The sequence below is a fragment of the Aphelocoma coerulescens genome, chromosome 3 (assembly GCF_041296385.1).
Source record: "Aphelocoma coerulescens isolate FSJ_1873_10779 chromosome 3, UR_Acoe_1.0, whole genome shotgun sequence".
Taxonomy (NCBI): domain Eukaryota; kingdom Metazoa; phylum Chordata; class Aves; order Passeriformes; family Corvidae; genus Aphelocoma; species Aphelocoma coerulescens.
Genome location: NC_091016.1, coordinates 68,260,804 through 68,277,091, shown reverse-complemented (window position 1 = coordinate 68,277,091; position 16,288 = coordinate 68,260,804). Strand labels below are relative to the sequence as shown.

The following is a 16,288-nucleotide window of genomic DNA, read 5'->3' as shown; positions in this document are numbered from 1 at the left end:
CCAGTTTTACAAGCTTTAGGACACGAGACAATGGCAGCAACTGATGCACAGGAAGTTCCAGCTGAACATGAGGAAGAACTTCTTTACTGTGCAGGTGACCACGCACTGGAACAGGTTATCCAGAGAGGGTGTGGAATCTCCCTCACTGGAGATACTCAAGAACCGTCCGCACGCAATCCTGAGCCATGTGCTCTGGGACGACCCTGCTTGAGCAGTGAGGCTGGACCAGATGACCCACTGTGGTCCCTTCCGACATGACCCGCTCTGTGATTCCGTGAGGAGCGGCGCACCGCGGGCCCGTCCCGGGGTGCACCCGGGCCTCCGGGGGCGGCGGACGACAGCGGAAGCCCTGCAAGCGCGGCCCCCTCCCTCCCCTCCTCCCCTCCCTCCCTCCCGCCGCCGTGACTTCCGGCGGCCGCTCTAGCCGCGCCGCGTCTATGCCCGCGGCGCTGGGGGATGTTTATTGTCGCGGGGAGTCGGCCCAGCACCCGGAACGCCGCCGGGTGACCGGCACCCACCGACCGGCACCGCGCTGCGCCCTGCCCTGCCCTGCCCCGACCGCCGCCCGGCCGCCCGCCCGCACGGTAACGGCCGCCACCCGCCGACGGGCCGCGCTCCTCCTCCTCCTCCCCCTCGCCGCGTCTCGGGTCCGCGGGCCCTGCCCGGCAGGAGCCGCCGCCGCCGTTGGGCCCCCGCGTCCCGCCCCTCTCCGCCGCCGCCCCTGCCCGGCCGAGGTGAGGGAGGCGGCGCGGGCCCTCCCCAGCTTCGCCGCGGCCCTCCCGGTGCCTCCCGCCGCGGTGCCGATCGCGCCCGGGGCGGGAGGGTGTGCGTGGCCGGGGCCACCGGGGCAGGGAGGGAGAGGAAGGGGCAGGGCATCCTGCGGGGGAACGGCCCGTTCCCCGACTAGCCTGGCCAGCCCGCGCCCGGCCCCGAGGGCTTTGTGGCGGCCCCGTGCCCTGCGGCGGCCGATGCCCGCAGAAGCCGGCGCTGCCGAGCGGCGGAGCCCGGCGGGGCCAGGCCGCCTTGCTGCCTGCGCTTTGTTTGTGCCGTGCCGGCCGCAGAAGTTTCGCGCTGGGGTTGAGCGGGGAGAACTAGTTGTTGACCAGAGCGTTGTGACGCTGGTGCATGTAGGGCTTTGAGTGAGATTCCCAGCAGCGGGAATAGGAAGGGTACTCGTGCTTCCTCAGCTAGGACGCGCAAATGGTAAAAATGTTTGACTGGGAGGGGGTGAGAAGCTTACCAGTTGCCTTAAAATATTGTGTTACAGCTAAACATGTTTACTTTTCTTACGACGTTTCATCGAATTGGAATGGCCACTGAACTTGTTTCAGACTTTTGTCATGCATATGATGATTTTCCACATATTTTAAAGACCAAAAGGACTCTTCTTAATGCTTATCATTCAGGCATTCCTGGATGTTCTGAGGGAAAGATGGCACAAACTTGAGTTCAAGCGCATCTTTTTTTGAATATGAATGGACCTTTTGATGAGAGAAAGATTTGAGGAAAATGGCCTGTTATTAATTATTTAAAATATGCTTTCTTGTCTTGCTCTTTACACTCTTTGGTTTTATTCTTGCAAATGAATTTGTGTTGTATGACCCCACGGAGATGCAGTAGGCTTATCCAAGAGATTTGACAGCAGGTTTGAGGTCCTACTTGCTTATGGTATAGCTGATATTATCATTCTGTGCATTGATCTAATTGAACAAATCCCTGCTTTGATACTGGCTTTGCTTGTATCTGAAAATTTTCTCCACCAAAATATAAATAGTCATGACTGTGCAAATCCTGAAAGGTGAGAATAGTGGCTTCAAGGTGGCCTTTTGCTCTAGGCACAGTTTAACTTGCCATTGCAACAGAAAGTAAAAGCTTGCCCCACTGGCTCAGTAACTAAAAAAGTTGTTTGGACCAGAGGATGTTCTACACATCCATATGTTGCTCTTGGTTTCAGGGAATCATTCACCTGCCACTGTGGCTGTATTATGTCTAAGGATTCAAGCAGATTTCAGAGGTCTGTCACCTCCAACGTTTCATATGGACCTGTTTTCTGAGGGGCTGAACATAAATCTTTAAAAGTACATCTTCAGTGGAAGGATGTAATCAACTCTCCCCATTCCTGAAAGGCTTTATTTATTCTCCATTCCCATATGGAAACATCCTGCAGAGGTTCATGTTAACTTCTTCAAAGATGCCTTTCAGGCATTAGTTTGACAAATGTCTACTGATGCAGTAATGATCAATATCCCTTCAGCTGGGCTGTTGGACTTGCTTGTGGAGCTGGTCAGTTTGTGAACTGCTTTGGAGAAAGGTTAAAAATAACCAGTAGAAGTTGCTTATACTTAGACTGCTGGTGAAAAAGGTGTTTATTAAACTGTTCTGACATTAACATAACCATTGTTAGATATCCCCCATCTACCTTTATAGCTCTGAGTTTCTTGGATCAAAGGTAGTCAAGAGCTTAAAATAATACTTTGTTTATATACCCCATCCCAAGTGCCTTTCCTCTTTCTTTGATGATGGTGCTGTGGTTGGTTTGGAACTTTCTGAAGACAGAGTGCTGGTTTTTTTTAGATTGTAAGATTTCAGTGCAGGGCCTTTTGTCTTCATGTGTGTTTATAGAGCATCTAAAATAGTATGTCCATACTTCTAACAGTGGATGTATAGGTAATGCTTTAAGAACTTTTGTGTTCATTCCTCCCTCCAAAGTATTTCTCATTCTGTGGAGTTTCTCTAGTTTCTAGTGTATCTAGTGTAGGATACATTACAGTGTCAAATATCCTTGCATTAGCTTTTGTTGTTGTTTTTCTTTTTGTGTTCACAATCATGCTAAATCCAACTACTTTTTTTCCTTCCTGTTTTTTTTTTTTTTTTGGTTTGGTTTGGTTTTTTTCTCCTAGGGTAATATTCCAGATGTATCCCTGAAATCTATGTTGAAAAGCAAGAACAATCTTCTAAAATTTCCCCAATAAAACAAAATAATGCAAACTTCTGCAGAGATATATTTGAACTTCTTCCCTCTGTTGGGTTAGATTGTGTTACGCTGGTGCGAAACAACTTGAAATCAAAGTTAGCTAGTTTCTTATGTTGGAGAAAGTCAGATGAAGTACATCATTTAAAAGAAATGCTGTACATGTAGACAAATTATTTTCAAATTTAACCTATTATTAAATTAGCATTAGCTGGCAAAACATCATTTTGGAAATGAGATTTAGACTGCCAAAATTCTACAGTTCAGATGAGAGAACCTTCAAAGGGCAGAATTAATCAACAAAACCCAAGCTGAGCTCAATAAAATCAACTTAAGCATTTGCAAATCCTGAACTGGAAAGAACCAGATGTTTGGTTTCCACTTAACCTCTGTTCTGCAAGTGTAACTGCATAAGTATGGAATATAAATAGGCTTATATGTAAGGAGCCCTATTTTCCCCATTTTGCAGAAAAGATATAGAACTGCAGAAATTCAGGTTTTGGGAAATAACAGTCGGTGCTCCGGTAGCGTGTATGAATAGCAGAGAATACCAGAGACAGCTGGGAAAGAGGAGGATCAGAATGTTCCAGCTGGTCATGCTGCTGGAGATAGGTGTAAATAAGAACATCTTTCTTTCTTGAACATTGTTAGACCTTTTTTGTAAACATGTTCCTCAGATTATTATTTTTTTGATGTAGTCCATGTATTTTTATTTTTTTAAAAAGTTTAACTTGCTCTTGTTCTCATGGTTCCTGTGAATTGGAAGTTGTTTGAGGCTTCCCAAAGAAAGGTAACAGGACATCTTCCTCTAGATTATTTTTTTTCTTTGTTGTAGGTAAGGTGTGAGACATTAAAATGAAAGCTTAAGTCAAAGATTGTGATAGGTTACTCTTGCTTACTGCTTGATCACAAGTATCCAAGCCTAGAAACATTTTGGTTTACCCAATCTTTCCAAACCGTGCCTTGGAAAAGTTTTAACTTTGTATTTGTATGCTTGATAGGAATGGGTGTGTTCGAAATCATTGCCATAATATATACAATTTCAAATTAAAAAGCCCCTCTCTTAGTGTCTGTTTTCTTGAGCTTTCCGAGCATGGCTAATTAAAATAAGGGTATACCACTGTAATCTGTGTAATTTTTGTCCCCTTAAAATCTATGCAAGTAGATTGTACTTCTAACCAAGATACATTGTAATTGCTGAAAACATCCTTGCTGACAGCTCCACAGCCGCCTTTTTGCCTTAATAATAGATCTTTTCCTTTTAAATTGTAATTTTCCTCTCTTTTCAACCACTTTTTCCTTTGTTCTGAATGAGCATGTGACTTTTCTCCCTGGATCTTTTTAAGATAAGCCATATTTTATGGGGACATTATCATACGGTACTGTGGTGTGCTTAGATGTTAGCAACCTTTCAAGGGTGTTATGCATGATAGTGGTGTTCTTTCAGAATGTAGAGGCTCAGTGTGCCAGCAGGCGATTGCTGACAATTAGGAGACACTACTGATTGGAGGTATCTTGTTGACAATCTTTCCTGGGTTCCAGTAAATGAACTCAGCAAGAGCGGGGAGCTGGAGCCAGGGTGGAAAACAAATGCCTCTCTGAAAATGCCATGGGTTCCAGCTCCGTGATGGCCCTGCCTGCATGCCATTCAAAATCTGCACATGTGCTATCTTTGGATCTGGTGCCATAAATTACTTGCCCAATCTGTAGTAGTCCATCAAAACCAGATGGGATAAGTAATCTCTAACTTTGAGGATTCATGTAATTTTTGGTTCAATAAAGAAGATAAAAAAGGGATCTGGGAGTACTAATTAGTTACTGTTTGTTCTCTTCTTTTCCTGCATTTCCTCCACCCCCACACATAACCTTTGGTTTTTCTGTTTTCTTCTTGCTGTTTCTTCATTTCTTTTCTGTATTATCATCCATCTTGCCTTTTCTTATACTGGACAAGCCAACAATTACAGAATAATTCTTTCAGCAGGAAACAAGCTGCAGAGTGTAAGCAGTGACCACCACAGCAGCTGACCCAGTACGTTGTGCACATCTGCCATGTAGTTTGTTACTTCTGTATTGTCAGTGAGTGGTAGTCAAAGATGCACCTTGAGTTCTCAATTACAGACTATGGCATGATGTTTAGGGAGTTGTAGTCAGATGGAAATACTGATAATAACATCAGTATTGTATCCTGAAGATTTCTAATATGGAACATAAGGCCAAAACATTTAAAGTGATATAAATATTTATGGTCTCTTAGGTATGTTATTGTTCTTGATGCATGGTGTCCTACTTCTTCCATGGTAATGACCATGTGAAGCATTTCGCATATGTGACATATTTTCTTTGATTTCATTCTTTGCTTTCCCTTTTGTTTATTTTGGATGGAGTACTGCTAAAATTTTTATGTAAGTCCTTTTCACTGTATACCAATGATCTTATTCTTTTCCCCTCTTCTTTTTTTCACCTGAGATCTATTTGAGATGTCTGCTGTCTTGGCTTTGTATGGTTACTGAAGAGATATCGGGTGTTCTTGGGCTGGGGTGAGTGATAGCCCAACTCCTGGTGTTAGGATTCTTTTTCCCAGTTGAGGTGTGTGTAAGGAGTGTCGCCTTTGATGTGCGTGGGCAGCCTGGATGCCTCCTGGGTGCCTTAGGTTTGCAGTACATGCACTGGGTGGCCATCCTGTGCCTTCAGTTACCCGTGCTTTTCCTCAGAAACACTCGATTTCTCTCTGCCCAGACAATGCTTTCCTGTGGGCAGTGCAGAGGGTCAGCCCAGGCTGTTGCTGCCACCATTTTGTATAGTTTGCTTTAAGCTATTATTGGGAAAGATAGGCCAAGAGTGCTGGATGAAGATGGGAAAACTGTGGCAGCAGGCTGTCTACAGACTGCAGTTTGTGTAACCTGTGTTAGTTCAAAGTTATTTGTAGGCTCATCCATTCCAACACAAATGTCAAACTGTTCAGAATTATCAACTTCAGTCAGAGAAGTGCATTTTCCTGAGGTGTCTAATGACATCCTCAAATGAGCTGAGGAAAGGTTATCCACTGGAGCTATGGAAGAAGTTTCAGTAATCTTTACAGTGTCCTAATATACTTGGTAAGAATTGTAACATATTTAACTGGCAATTTAAAATATTCTTTTACACATATATATAATGTCTATGCACTTCATTTCTATTAAGTCTGGCAACATGGCTTTGAACAAGCTACCTCCTATTTTCTAGCACAAAGGATGTAGACACTCACCCTCCCATCACACTGTTAAGTGAGTCAGAGTGTAGTCACTTCTGCTTCTTGTCTCTTTTAAGGGGCAAATGTATACAGTGGCATTAATAGGCAGATTGCTATTGGTGTGTTTAATTTTTGTCATTTTTGCTTCTCAGGATGTGATCTTCGTGGTGAGCTGGTGAGAAAACTGAGTTGTAATTCACCCCAATGGATGCGGACAGTGATGTTGCACTGGACATTTTAATCACAAATGTAGTGTGTGTTTTTAGAACAAGATGTCATTTAAACTTGAGGAAGATTGCATTAGAGGGAGCAAATGTGATATACAAGCGTGATGTTGGGGTAAGAGATTCAGCATACCTCAATTATCTGTTTTTAGAAATGTTCCTTAAGCTAAACATTCTTCTGCCTGATACCTGTGTATGGCGGATAGAGAAAAGCAAAATTTTATTTCTCTATTTCTCTTGTGGTAGGTATTTAGTCAGTAATACACTACATGTGGAGTAATGGGAGTGATGAAATGCTGTCTCAGGAAACAGCATGTAGTGAGGTGAATATTGGGATGAGCCCTCTTACACCTCAGGGTCTGTTTTGCCTCCCAAAATTTGATGTCTGTGTCAAGAAAATATATCTTGATATGGAGTCAGCAATGTCAACTCACTGTAATAAGAAAAAAAATCAGCATGGTGCTCGTGGTTTTCAGCTTTTTATTCAGTGAAAAATACTTTAATTTAATCTATTTTGTGTACACCAAATCATTGGCTGATATATTTCATGCTTATTTTGCTCTTCTCAGGATCTAGGGTTTTTTAATTACTGAAAGAGATAAACGAGCAGTTCAAGACTATCAAAAATAAAGGAAGTTTTAGTGTAACTTTAGTTGATTTGGGTAACAGATAATTTTTTTTCCAGTATGAAATTGAATTACTGCTAATTTCCAATTTTTCCACTTTCCTTTTTTAGAAGGTTTTAATGAAGCTTAGGAAACCTAGGATTACGGCCACAATTTGGTCCTCAGGAAAAGTTATTTGCACAGGAGCCACAAGGTGAGTTCATGACGATTCTTTCTTTAGCTCTAGATCCTTGTGTATTTTAAAATACGACATTGTAAATGAAGAAGAGGTGGTACTTGCCACTGGTTAGATTTGCTCACACTGGATCACATGAAGATCCTTGTCAAGCTGCGTATTTGGGAGGAAGTTTTCTGCGTGAAGTGTTTGCCTCAGATAGTGTTGAAATCTTAAACAGTATCAGTTTAGCTTTCTTGGGAGAGCAGCAGGGAAAACTACCTTATTAAGAAAATCCTAAAGAGATTTGGGAAGTCTTTAAGAATTCTGTGTGTTTACCTAGAAGTTGAGACTTGGGAAGGGATGACCTTTCTTGAGGATATCACTTATTTTTTCACGAAACCCCACCTGAATTTAATCAAGTTTTATAGTGTTGAGGGACTGGAAAGAAGCAAAAGCAGACTCAGTTCAAATACATCTGAGACTCACTAAACTCTTAACAGCTGAATTCCTTTAAGACATGTCTGCATTTTGAAGTAAGGATAAGGTAAGGTACAACAGTAAATTTGCATACTTTCTGTGTATGATCTCTGTTCCAAAATGAAAGAGGATTGTTCAGGATGTTAACTCCAGACTACCCATGATCTTATTTATCCGGTAAGGGTACTTAAAATCATGTATGACCAAAACATGTCTCACTTCAGCTGGAGCCAAGTACCAAGATATTCTTCAAACGGGCATGAAGGACTCCATTTGAATGTCTATCTAGTTAAAATGTAATACTTACAGTCAGATAAAGGGAAGGTTGTCCATGAGATCATGGCTGGTGTGCTACATTATATAATGATTCATTTTGTAGTCTGAGTACCTATTGTGGTGTGTGTGTGTACAGCTGTTCACTCTATTTCTGTTAATGCTAGATTCTTTTCTTTCTCCTTTCTAGTGAAGAGGAAGCTAAATTTGGTGCCAGACGATTAGCTCGTAGTCTACAGAAACTAGGTTTTCAGGTAATTCTGATGTAAAAGGACTTGCATGACTCAAGCAATGCTGCTAGTTCATTTTTTAGAAAGAAACAAAGAAGAGGGAGCGTAACAGTTTAGCAGTAAGCATGTTTTCACTCAGATGCCCCTTTTGTGTCAGTATACATTTTCCAGATGCTGGTTAAAGAGAAGCTGTTTTGTTTTGTGGATTTCAGTTTGGTTTGGCAGCTCAGAGTAGTGCTTCTTCACTGGATAATGAACAACAAATTTGGTTTAATATATGAACCACCCACAGATGTTTCTTAGATAGAATTTACAGTACCTCAGAAGATTTATTTGGAAAAAGTACTGAAACTTTACTGTCATTTGAACATAATTTTCACTCATTTCTGGTGGAATAGCAGATACATTTCCATCTTAATAAGCGCAAGTGTGAGCCTCTTAGGGAGGGAAAAAAGTGTTCCTGCACTGTCATGTAGCACAGCTGGAAATAAGCCAAATAAAATACTTAGGACAGGAAACACCCTCTTTTATCTGGGTTTGGATTAACATTACTAGTCAGGAACACCACTTGCATTTCACAGTAAGGGTTGAAAAACAGCAACATGAACGACTTAAAATTACACGATTTGGTACTCTAAAACTTCCTGATAGTCTGTTGTGCTGTTTACACACAGGTTCAGTTTAGGGACAGACAATTAGACACAGTAGCTGTTGTTTTCAGGGAGAGACTCCTTTTGATTGTATTACATAAAGGCAGTGGTGGCAGGCTATGCTGGTAATGCTGCATCAGACCCCAGCAAAAGTGTGACACTCTTACTGTCACAAATGTGTACTTTGGACCCAGCTTCCTAAAGTTGGAATGGAATGTTAAGTCAGTGAGGTGCACAGTGCTTCCAGGGTGGACACACCAAGTTTTATCATAAAGTGAGCAGTTTGTATTTTGAAGATTAAATTGATCTAAGGCTAAGTTGTTTCTTTCTAAATATCTTTCTAAAAAGTATAGACTGAAGAAGAATGGCCATTTAAAGTTTAGGCAATCTCAGAAAATGAGCAAAAGTTTCCCCAGTGGCACTGCCAACACTGACCTCTCAGCGGTGCAGTTTCTTTGTACAGCAGTTGTCTGTTGGCTATTTTGTCATCATCTAAAATGTCCATGGTAAAGAATAACTGAAATAGTTTGAGTTGGGTTTCAGAAAGTTACAGAGTAGAAAACCAGTTTGCTTTACTGGCCACTGGACATTTAAAGCAAAACAGCTGTCACCTTTTGTCTTATTCTTTGCTTTAATAAAAATGGTGTATAGCAACAAGGCATTAAAGAAGTTTGCAACAATATTTAAGTTTCTTCTCTGCTTACTTTGATGTTCCATGAGCTGTTAAATTTAGTTTCTTTTCAGTGGGGAGGTGTTTAGTACAGCAGTTTGAGTTGTTTCTGTGTCTCATTCTTAAACTGCACTACAACCATACTGCTGTAGTGACCATGATACAACTGTGAGGTATCTAGTTCAGCAGTTACTCCACCACAGAAGGATAATGTAAATGATCTGAGTCCATTAAGTACTGTTTAGACGCCTGTTAGAAAGGCATCAGTCTCAAGGTTTTAATTTTGACTCATCAAAATATCCAAAGTAGTACCATTGTCTTTTTTTTTTCTGCAACCCATACATCTGAGTTGCTGTAAAGTAAATTTTTAATGTCTTTTTTTCCTCTCTTTTGAAAAGGTAATTTTCACAGATTTTAAAGTGGTGAATGTTTTAGCAGTGTGCAACATGCCCTTTGAGATCAGATTGCCAGAATTTACGAAGAATAACAGACCTCATGCGAGGTACGGTAGGATTTTAAAGAATTTTCGTCCTGATATGCTTCTTAAGCTTTTATTTTTTCAGTTCTAGGTCTCTCTTTTTTACTTTTCATTTTGTTTTCTAGTTATGAACCAGAACTTCATCCTGCCGTGTGTTACAGAATAAAATCTCTCAGAGCTACCTTACAGATTTTTTCCACAGGCAGTATCACAGTTACAGGTATTTTAATGTCAAAAAATAAGTATTTAACCTGTTGGGAATATGTAACTTTAGAGCCAGTAGGTTTGGGAAAGCAAGATGTTTAAAACAGTCGAAAGATAATGATGAAAAGATGTAGTTTCCCAGTGCTAGCACCTAGTTCGTTTTTGAGTGAAAGTGCCAGAAGAGTTGTAGAGAAAGTGTTATTATTGGTAGGTTCAGAAAATTAGTTAGACTGAATGTACACAGTCTGGCTCTTTTATGAAACCAAATTTGAATATTTTTCTTTTTTTCTTCCTTTTGTAGTGCTGTTTACTCCACTGCATTTAGCATTAACATTCCTTTCATAAATACATATTTCCAAACTGGAGATTTATGGAAACTCATAGGAGAGCTTAGCAATTTGCCATAAATGAAGTTGACCAATGTTTGCAGCCATTCAGACTTGTGCTCTCTTCTGTTAAAGCTCAGCTAAGAGAACCACCACTGAATCACAGGCATCAGTGATTTTTCCCATGTAATCTGAGACATGATTGTCCTGGGTCTTGGAGAGGCCATGCCATTTTTTTCCTCTCTCTTCATCACTTTCATTTTTCATTCTCTTTCCTGTTTGCTTGTGAGGTGTCCTCCACCAGTGTCCAGGTACAAGAAGTCAGGTTTTTCAGAGAATACATGTTAAAATACTACAGAACCAAAAAAATAATTGTGTATCACTTTAGCAGGAATTATGTCTTGCACTTGTTAGAGCTCAGCTACTGGTTCAGAAGCTGGGTAAGGTTTTTTTTTTATTTTCACATCTTAATTCCTTAACAAATATGTAGCTTTACACGGAACATTTCCCACAAAATATTGGAAGCAGTGTTTTCTAAAGAAGACAAACTTCCATCAGATTTAGTAATCTAAAAATAAAGGGCTAAAAAATATTTCAGCATTGCAGTATGTGTTCTGAACAGTGCCACTGGTCTAGCCAAAACTAGAAACTAAATTTAAAATAAATAAGAAGCCTTAGTATCACTGCAGTAATAAAAAGCTGTCAGCATGTCTTGTCAGCCTCCTAATGAGATTCAGCTTCTCTTTAAGATTCTTATTACTTCATTACTTACAAAATCACTTCCATATTTTCAGAATTTTCCTTTCAAATATGAAGGTAAATATGGTAAACATAAAAGTTTTGCATCCTTATAGTTTACTTGTTGCAGCAAGTTTGAAATATCTCAGACCTCTGTTGATTTTGTAGGCTTCTGTTTTGCCTCTCTTCTAGACAAAAAAAATGTACAGGGTCTTACACTTCTTATTCTAAAAATGTTTTAAATTACTTTTCAGCCTTACTGCACTCCTTCTCAAGTGCATTCAGATGAAGTTTCTTTTAAAGATTCATATTTCTGTAGTACTAGTACTTGTAATACCTCTGACTCAGAGAATTTTGTTTGAGATACGTAATTAGAAATGTTACAAAAAACCCAGGAAGGTAGGTTCTTTTAGTGGGAAAAGTATAAAAAGATTAGGTTACATTGGTAAAAGATACTAAAAATCACTGGCATGTAATAGATAGAAATATTATTTCTTCTACTCCAAAATGAGCAATGAGGGGATGGTTTAGGAGGTTTGTTTTGTTCGTTTTTTTCCTTCTCTTATATGCCATAGAATGATGATCCAGTTTTCACAACTCTTTAGCCTTACAGAGAGTAGCACTTTTTTGCTGGAACTATTTGCCTACTCGTATTCTCACTTTTAGAAGGCTTTCTTGAGAACCTTCATTTCTAATAGCAGCCAAATTTAAGGAGGGTGTAGTATCTACCCAGAAGACAGGTATCTTTCACCAGGCTTGTTTTAGCTGAGTGCTTCACTCGACCAGTTGGAAAACACAGGAAGAATCCTATTCTCATCCATTTGCTTTCTGACTGAGCATGTAAAACAATAATTACTCAAGTAACTTATGCTTAAGTTACTGTTTTGGGGAGTCATTTTGAACAGTTCTATATACTTGGAAGAAACTTTTGAAGTCTAAAGTGGGGTTCCAAAAACCCTGAGTTCGCACTCATCAAAGCATGTGAGAAATTGCTGTTCTCCTTTATCTGCATCACAAGCTTCTATCCAGAGGTAATGTCTTCTGGCATGTTACTGCTCACTTATTTGCAGTCTTAATTTTTCATTGCGTAAAGTGGTCTAGTACCACCAGAAAGCATTGCTAGGTCGTTTTTCCTTTTCTTTGCCTGGATGCTCATAAATCATGTTAGATAACCTTCATATGCTTCATCCTGAGATGATAAAACCATTCCCTGGCTTGCAGGTTTTGTCCTGAGATCATTGATGAAGCTATTTGCAAAACCCAGGATAGAAAGTAATAGTCTATAATTTTCAAACCTAAAATAACCTTGCTTGAAATGAACTTCTTTTAAATCCAGCACTGTTTAACAGTAGCTTTTGTTGGTAGATTTTTAAAGCAAGAGCTAAAAATAGCTAGGCTTAAAGAAATACAAATTCCTAGAAGATTGACATAAGTAAAAGAACTTCTTTTACCTCTGCACTCAGCCTCTTCTCTGGGCTGTTTAAGCCAGTAAATTGAAAATCAGCCAAGTTGTCATGAAATTAAATGACAGTATTATTTATTTGTAGTCAGTCCATTGATCAATGTAGAATATCTTGCAGATTTAGTCACAAGAAAAGACTTTCACATGAAAAGTGGTCAGAGAAAAACTTTCCTAAGTTAGGAGAAATGGGGGAGAAATTATTATTGTTTATGGTATGAAGTTGTGATTGCTAATAATATTAAGGTTTTTTTAAAGATACTGTTGTTGTTTTAATTTCTGATTCTCTGATTTTTCTCTTCCTACTGCCTTTTTTTTTTTTTTTTAACTGTGTCTCAGGGCCAAACGTAAAGGCTGTTGCCAGTGCTGTGGAACAGATTTATCCATTCGTGTTTGAAAGCAGGAAATAAATTTTGTAATTCACCACTTGATGGTTAGGTTCCCTAACCGAGCACCTTCAAAGACTGCTGCACATTGGACTAAAAGCAAAAAGGAAAACTGGACCAACCATAGCAGAGGAATACAGACTCTTTTACTTGCTCATGGCCACAGTATAGACTCCAGTTCTTTTGGATTTTACTCTTAACAGTGCTGTATTGTAAAAACAGAAGTTTACAAGATATGAAATTGCTGCTTTTAAAAAGACGTTCTATTTATTTTTGCAGTAATTTCTGTGTATTCATAAGCAAAGCTGTCACGATGTGCACTACCTTTAAGACTTTTTTTTTTTTTAGCTTGAGCTTGTGTTTTATTTGTGAATAGTCTTTTACATTTTTGTATGCTGAATATTGGGCACCAAAGAAGCTGTAAAAGTTATCTTTTTCACCTGATGAATGTGCACAAATAAAAGTTTGGAAAATATTTCTCTTCATACCTGTTCTGTTATATTCCTTCCCTTTTTATATTACAACTAAAATTGTATAGTTGCAAATTAATTTGAAGCAATGTAAGAATAGTCTTTTGCTGATACCTTCTGTTTCTGTTTGTAGTATGTGTAAAACTTTGTGCGTGGGCTAGATTGAAATCTATAGCATTTACATGTGTTTATCCAAGGATGAAATTTGGTTTGTTCCCAGTTCTCTTAACTACATGCTAGACTTCAAGTATTTTCTTGCTGTTACATGAAGAGAAGACATTTCTAAATAGAAAGGTCTACAGCAAGTGTTTTCCTATGGATGAATCGTAGAACATGCTGAGTTGGAAGGGACCCATCAGGATCACCGAGTCCAACTCCTGGCCCTGCACAGGACACCCCAGGAGTCACACCATGTGCCTGAGAGCATTGTCCAAACGCTTCTTGAACTCAGACAGGCTTGGTGCTGTCACCACTTCCCTGGGGAACCTGTTCCAGTGCCCATCCACTCTCTGAGTGAAAAACTTTTTCCTAATATCTGTACTAAACTTCCTCTGACTCAGCTTCATGCTGTTTCCTCGAGTCCTGTCACTGGTCACGAGAGTGAAGAGATTGGTACCTGCCTTTCTGCTTTCCCTCGTGAGGATGTTGAAGACCACAATGAGGTCTCCCCTCAGTCTCCTCCAAGCTGAACAAACCGAGTGACCTCAGCCCCTCCTCGTAAAGCTTGCCCTCCAGACCCTTCACCATCCTCGTGGCCCTCCCTTGGATGCTTTCTAATAGCTTAATTACCTTATCAACTTATGAAGCTACTGTAGAAAAAAACAACTGCCTTGTCCACCTACTCGATGCAAAAGAAAAAAAATTAAATGTGAACTTCAGGAAAATTGTTGTGCTTCAACTGGAGAAGATGTTGTGGTCACTAATCCAGCCCCAGCCTATTGCTGAATGATTAACACAGACCTTTTCTACACTCGTCTTACTGTATACTGTTTTGATGACAGGAGCTGCCAACAAGCAATGAAGCTTGATTCTGGCATGTATTATCATTGGTATTAATCTTGGACTTGGAAGCCAGTAGGTGTTTCTCTCAATAAGTGCACATATGAAGCAGAAGAGAGGTGAATGCTTAAAAGTAACTGCAAATGCTACTTTTAAAAAGATACAATAAATATGTATAAATGTATGTATGTCTTTTTTCCCTATCTCACTGAAGAAAATGTAACGCTTCTCTTGTGTGCTGCAGGTAATGTACAATCCTAGTGGGTGCTAAAGATAGTAAACTGAGCTGTTACTGTACCAGAAATCACAGCTTCAAAAGAAAGGTGGAAGAACATCTGGAGGAAGCAAATGCCTGGCATGATGGATTTAATCTGCCTGAGGGGGTGGTATAGAGCTTGGGGCTGTCAGTAGTGATTTTGTGCAGAAAGTATGCAAAGGAAGGAGTAGTATGGGAAGTGCTTCACCAAACTCCTCAGAACAAAAAGAAAGAAACAAAACTTTGCCATAAGTGGTATGCTCATAAAAGCCTTTTTGAATTCCATGTGGGTGTCAGAATCAGAAAATGGTTTGGGTTGGAAGGGATCTGCAAGATCATCTAGTTCCAGCCCCCCTGCCATGGGCTTGGAAACCTTGAAGTAGACCAGGTTGCTCAGAGCCCCATCCAACCTGGCTTTGAACACATCCCAGAATGGGGCATCCACAACTGGGCAACCCGTTCCAGTGCCTCACCATCCTCACAGTAAAGAATTTCTTCCTTATACCTAATCTAAACATTCCCTCTTTTAGTGTAAAGCTGTTCTTCCTTGTCCTGTCACTACATGCCCTTGTAAAAAGTCCCTCTCCATCTTTCTTAGAGGCTACCTTCACGTACTGGCAGGTCGCAATTAGGTCTTCTCTTTTCCAGCTGAACAATTCCAATTCCCAGCCTTTCCTTGTAGGAGAGGTGTTCCATCTCTCTAATCATCTTGGTGTCCTCCTCGACTCAGTCCAGTAGGTCCATGTCCTTCCTGTGCTGGGGTCTCCAGAGCTGGATGCAGCACTCCAGGTGGGGTCTCACCAGAGCAGAGGTGCAGAATCCCCTCCTTCACCCTGCTGGCCACGCTGCTCCTGAAACAGCCCAGGATACAATTGGCTCTCTGGGATCCAAGTGCACATGGCTGGGTCATGTCCAGCCTCTCATCCACCAGCACCCCAAGTCCTTCTGGGCAGGGCTGCTCTCCATCTGTTCATCCCCAGCCTGTGTTGGTACTGGGGTTTGCCCTAACCCAGGTGCAACACCCTGCACTTGGAATTCCTAAACCATATGAGATTCCCATGGGCCCACTTCTTGAGCTTATAAGAGGGCTTATAACCATGAAATTAGGAAGTTGAGTTCAACAGTCAGGGAATTCAGAAAGTAAGCAGGGAAAAGCTTGCTACATGTAAGTTTTCCAGTTTGTATCAAATAATGTGGACCTTGGCACTCCTGATGTAAATAAGGATTTTGTGCACAGTCAGAGAGAGCAACGAACAAACCACCATTAGGGAACACTAGTTATTATTATTATTACAATTTTAAAAAGAAAAAGCAGAAGGTATTTGAACAATGAAAAAAATTGTAATGGGTTTTGAGGGACAAAGTGTAGTCCTAAACTGATGAACAAGGATTTGGCCATTATAACTACAATAGCTGTCATAGATTAGGCTTGCCTCTTCAAATCAAATTACAAAGCCCTTGAGTG

The 16,288-nt window shown here is 40.6% G+C and overlaps 1 protein-coding gene across 4 annotated transcripts; it reads left to right on the top strand.

The window, feature by feature from the left end:
• Positions 1 to 401: 401 nt before the first annotated feature.
• Positions 402 to 14,751, top strand: TBPL1 (TATA-box binding protein like 1). Of its 4 annotated transcripts, none has more exons than XM_069010733.1 (7): positions 402 to 584; positions 6,353 to 6,539; positions 7,161 to 7,243; positions 8,148 to 8,211; positions 9,906 to 10,009; positions 10,111 to 10,205; positions 13,052 to 14,751. In XM_069010733.1, the coding sequence occupies exons 2-7, from the start codon at positions 6,405 to 6,407 to the stop codon at positions 13,120 to 13,122; spliced, it is 552 nt and encodes a 183-aa protein (XP_068866834.1). In that variant the 5' UTR covers positions 402 to 584; positions 6,353 to 6,404; the 3' UTR covers positions 13,123 to 14,751. The 4 variants fall into 4 exon arrangements, with proteins under 4 accessions (XP_068866834.1, XP_068866836.1, XP_068866835.1 ...); XM_069010735.1 differs by lacking the exon at positions 402 to 584 and adding an exon at positions 624 to 734; XM_069010734.1 differs by lacking the exon at positions 402 to 584 and adding an exon at positions 909 to 1,203.
• Positions 14,752 to 16,288: the final 1,537 nt, after the last annotated feature.

What these genes read in the sequence shown, in the direction of transcription:
- TBPL1 (XM_069010733.1), top strand. Translation starts at nt 6,405, where the DNA reads ATGGATGCGGACAGTGATGTTGCACTGGACATTTTAATCACAAATGTA. An exon ending in TACAGAAACTAGGTTTTCAG is followed by an intron (nt 8,212 to 9,905) that starts GTAATTCTGATG and finishes TCTTTTGAAAAG; the next exon opens with GTAATTTTCACAGATTTTAA. An exon ending in AGGCAGTATCACAGTTACAG is followed by an intron (nt 10,206 to 13,051) that starts GTATTTTAATGT and finishes ACTGTGTCTCAG; the next exon opens with GGCCAAACGTAAAGGCTGTT.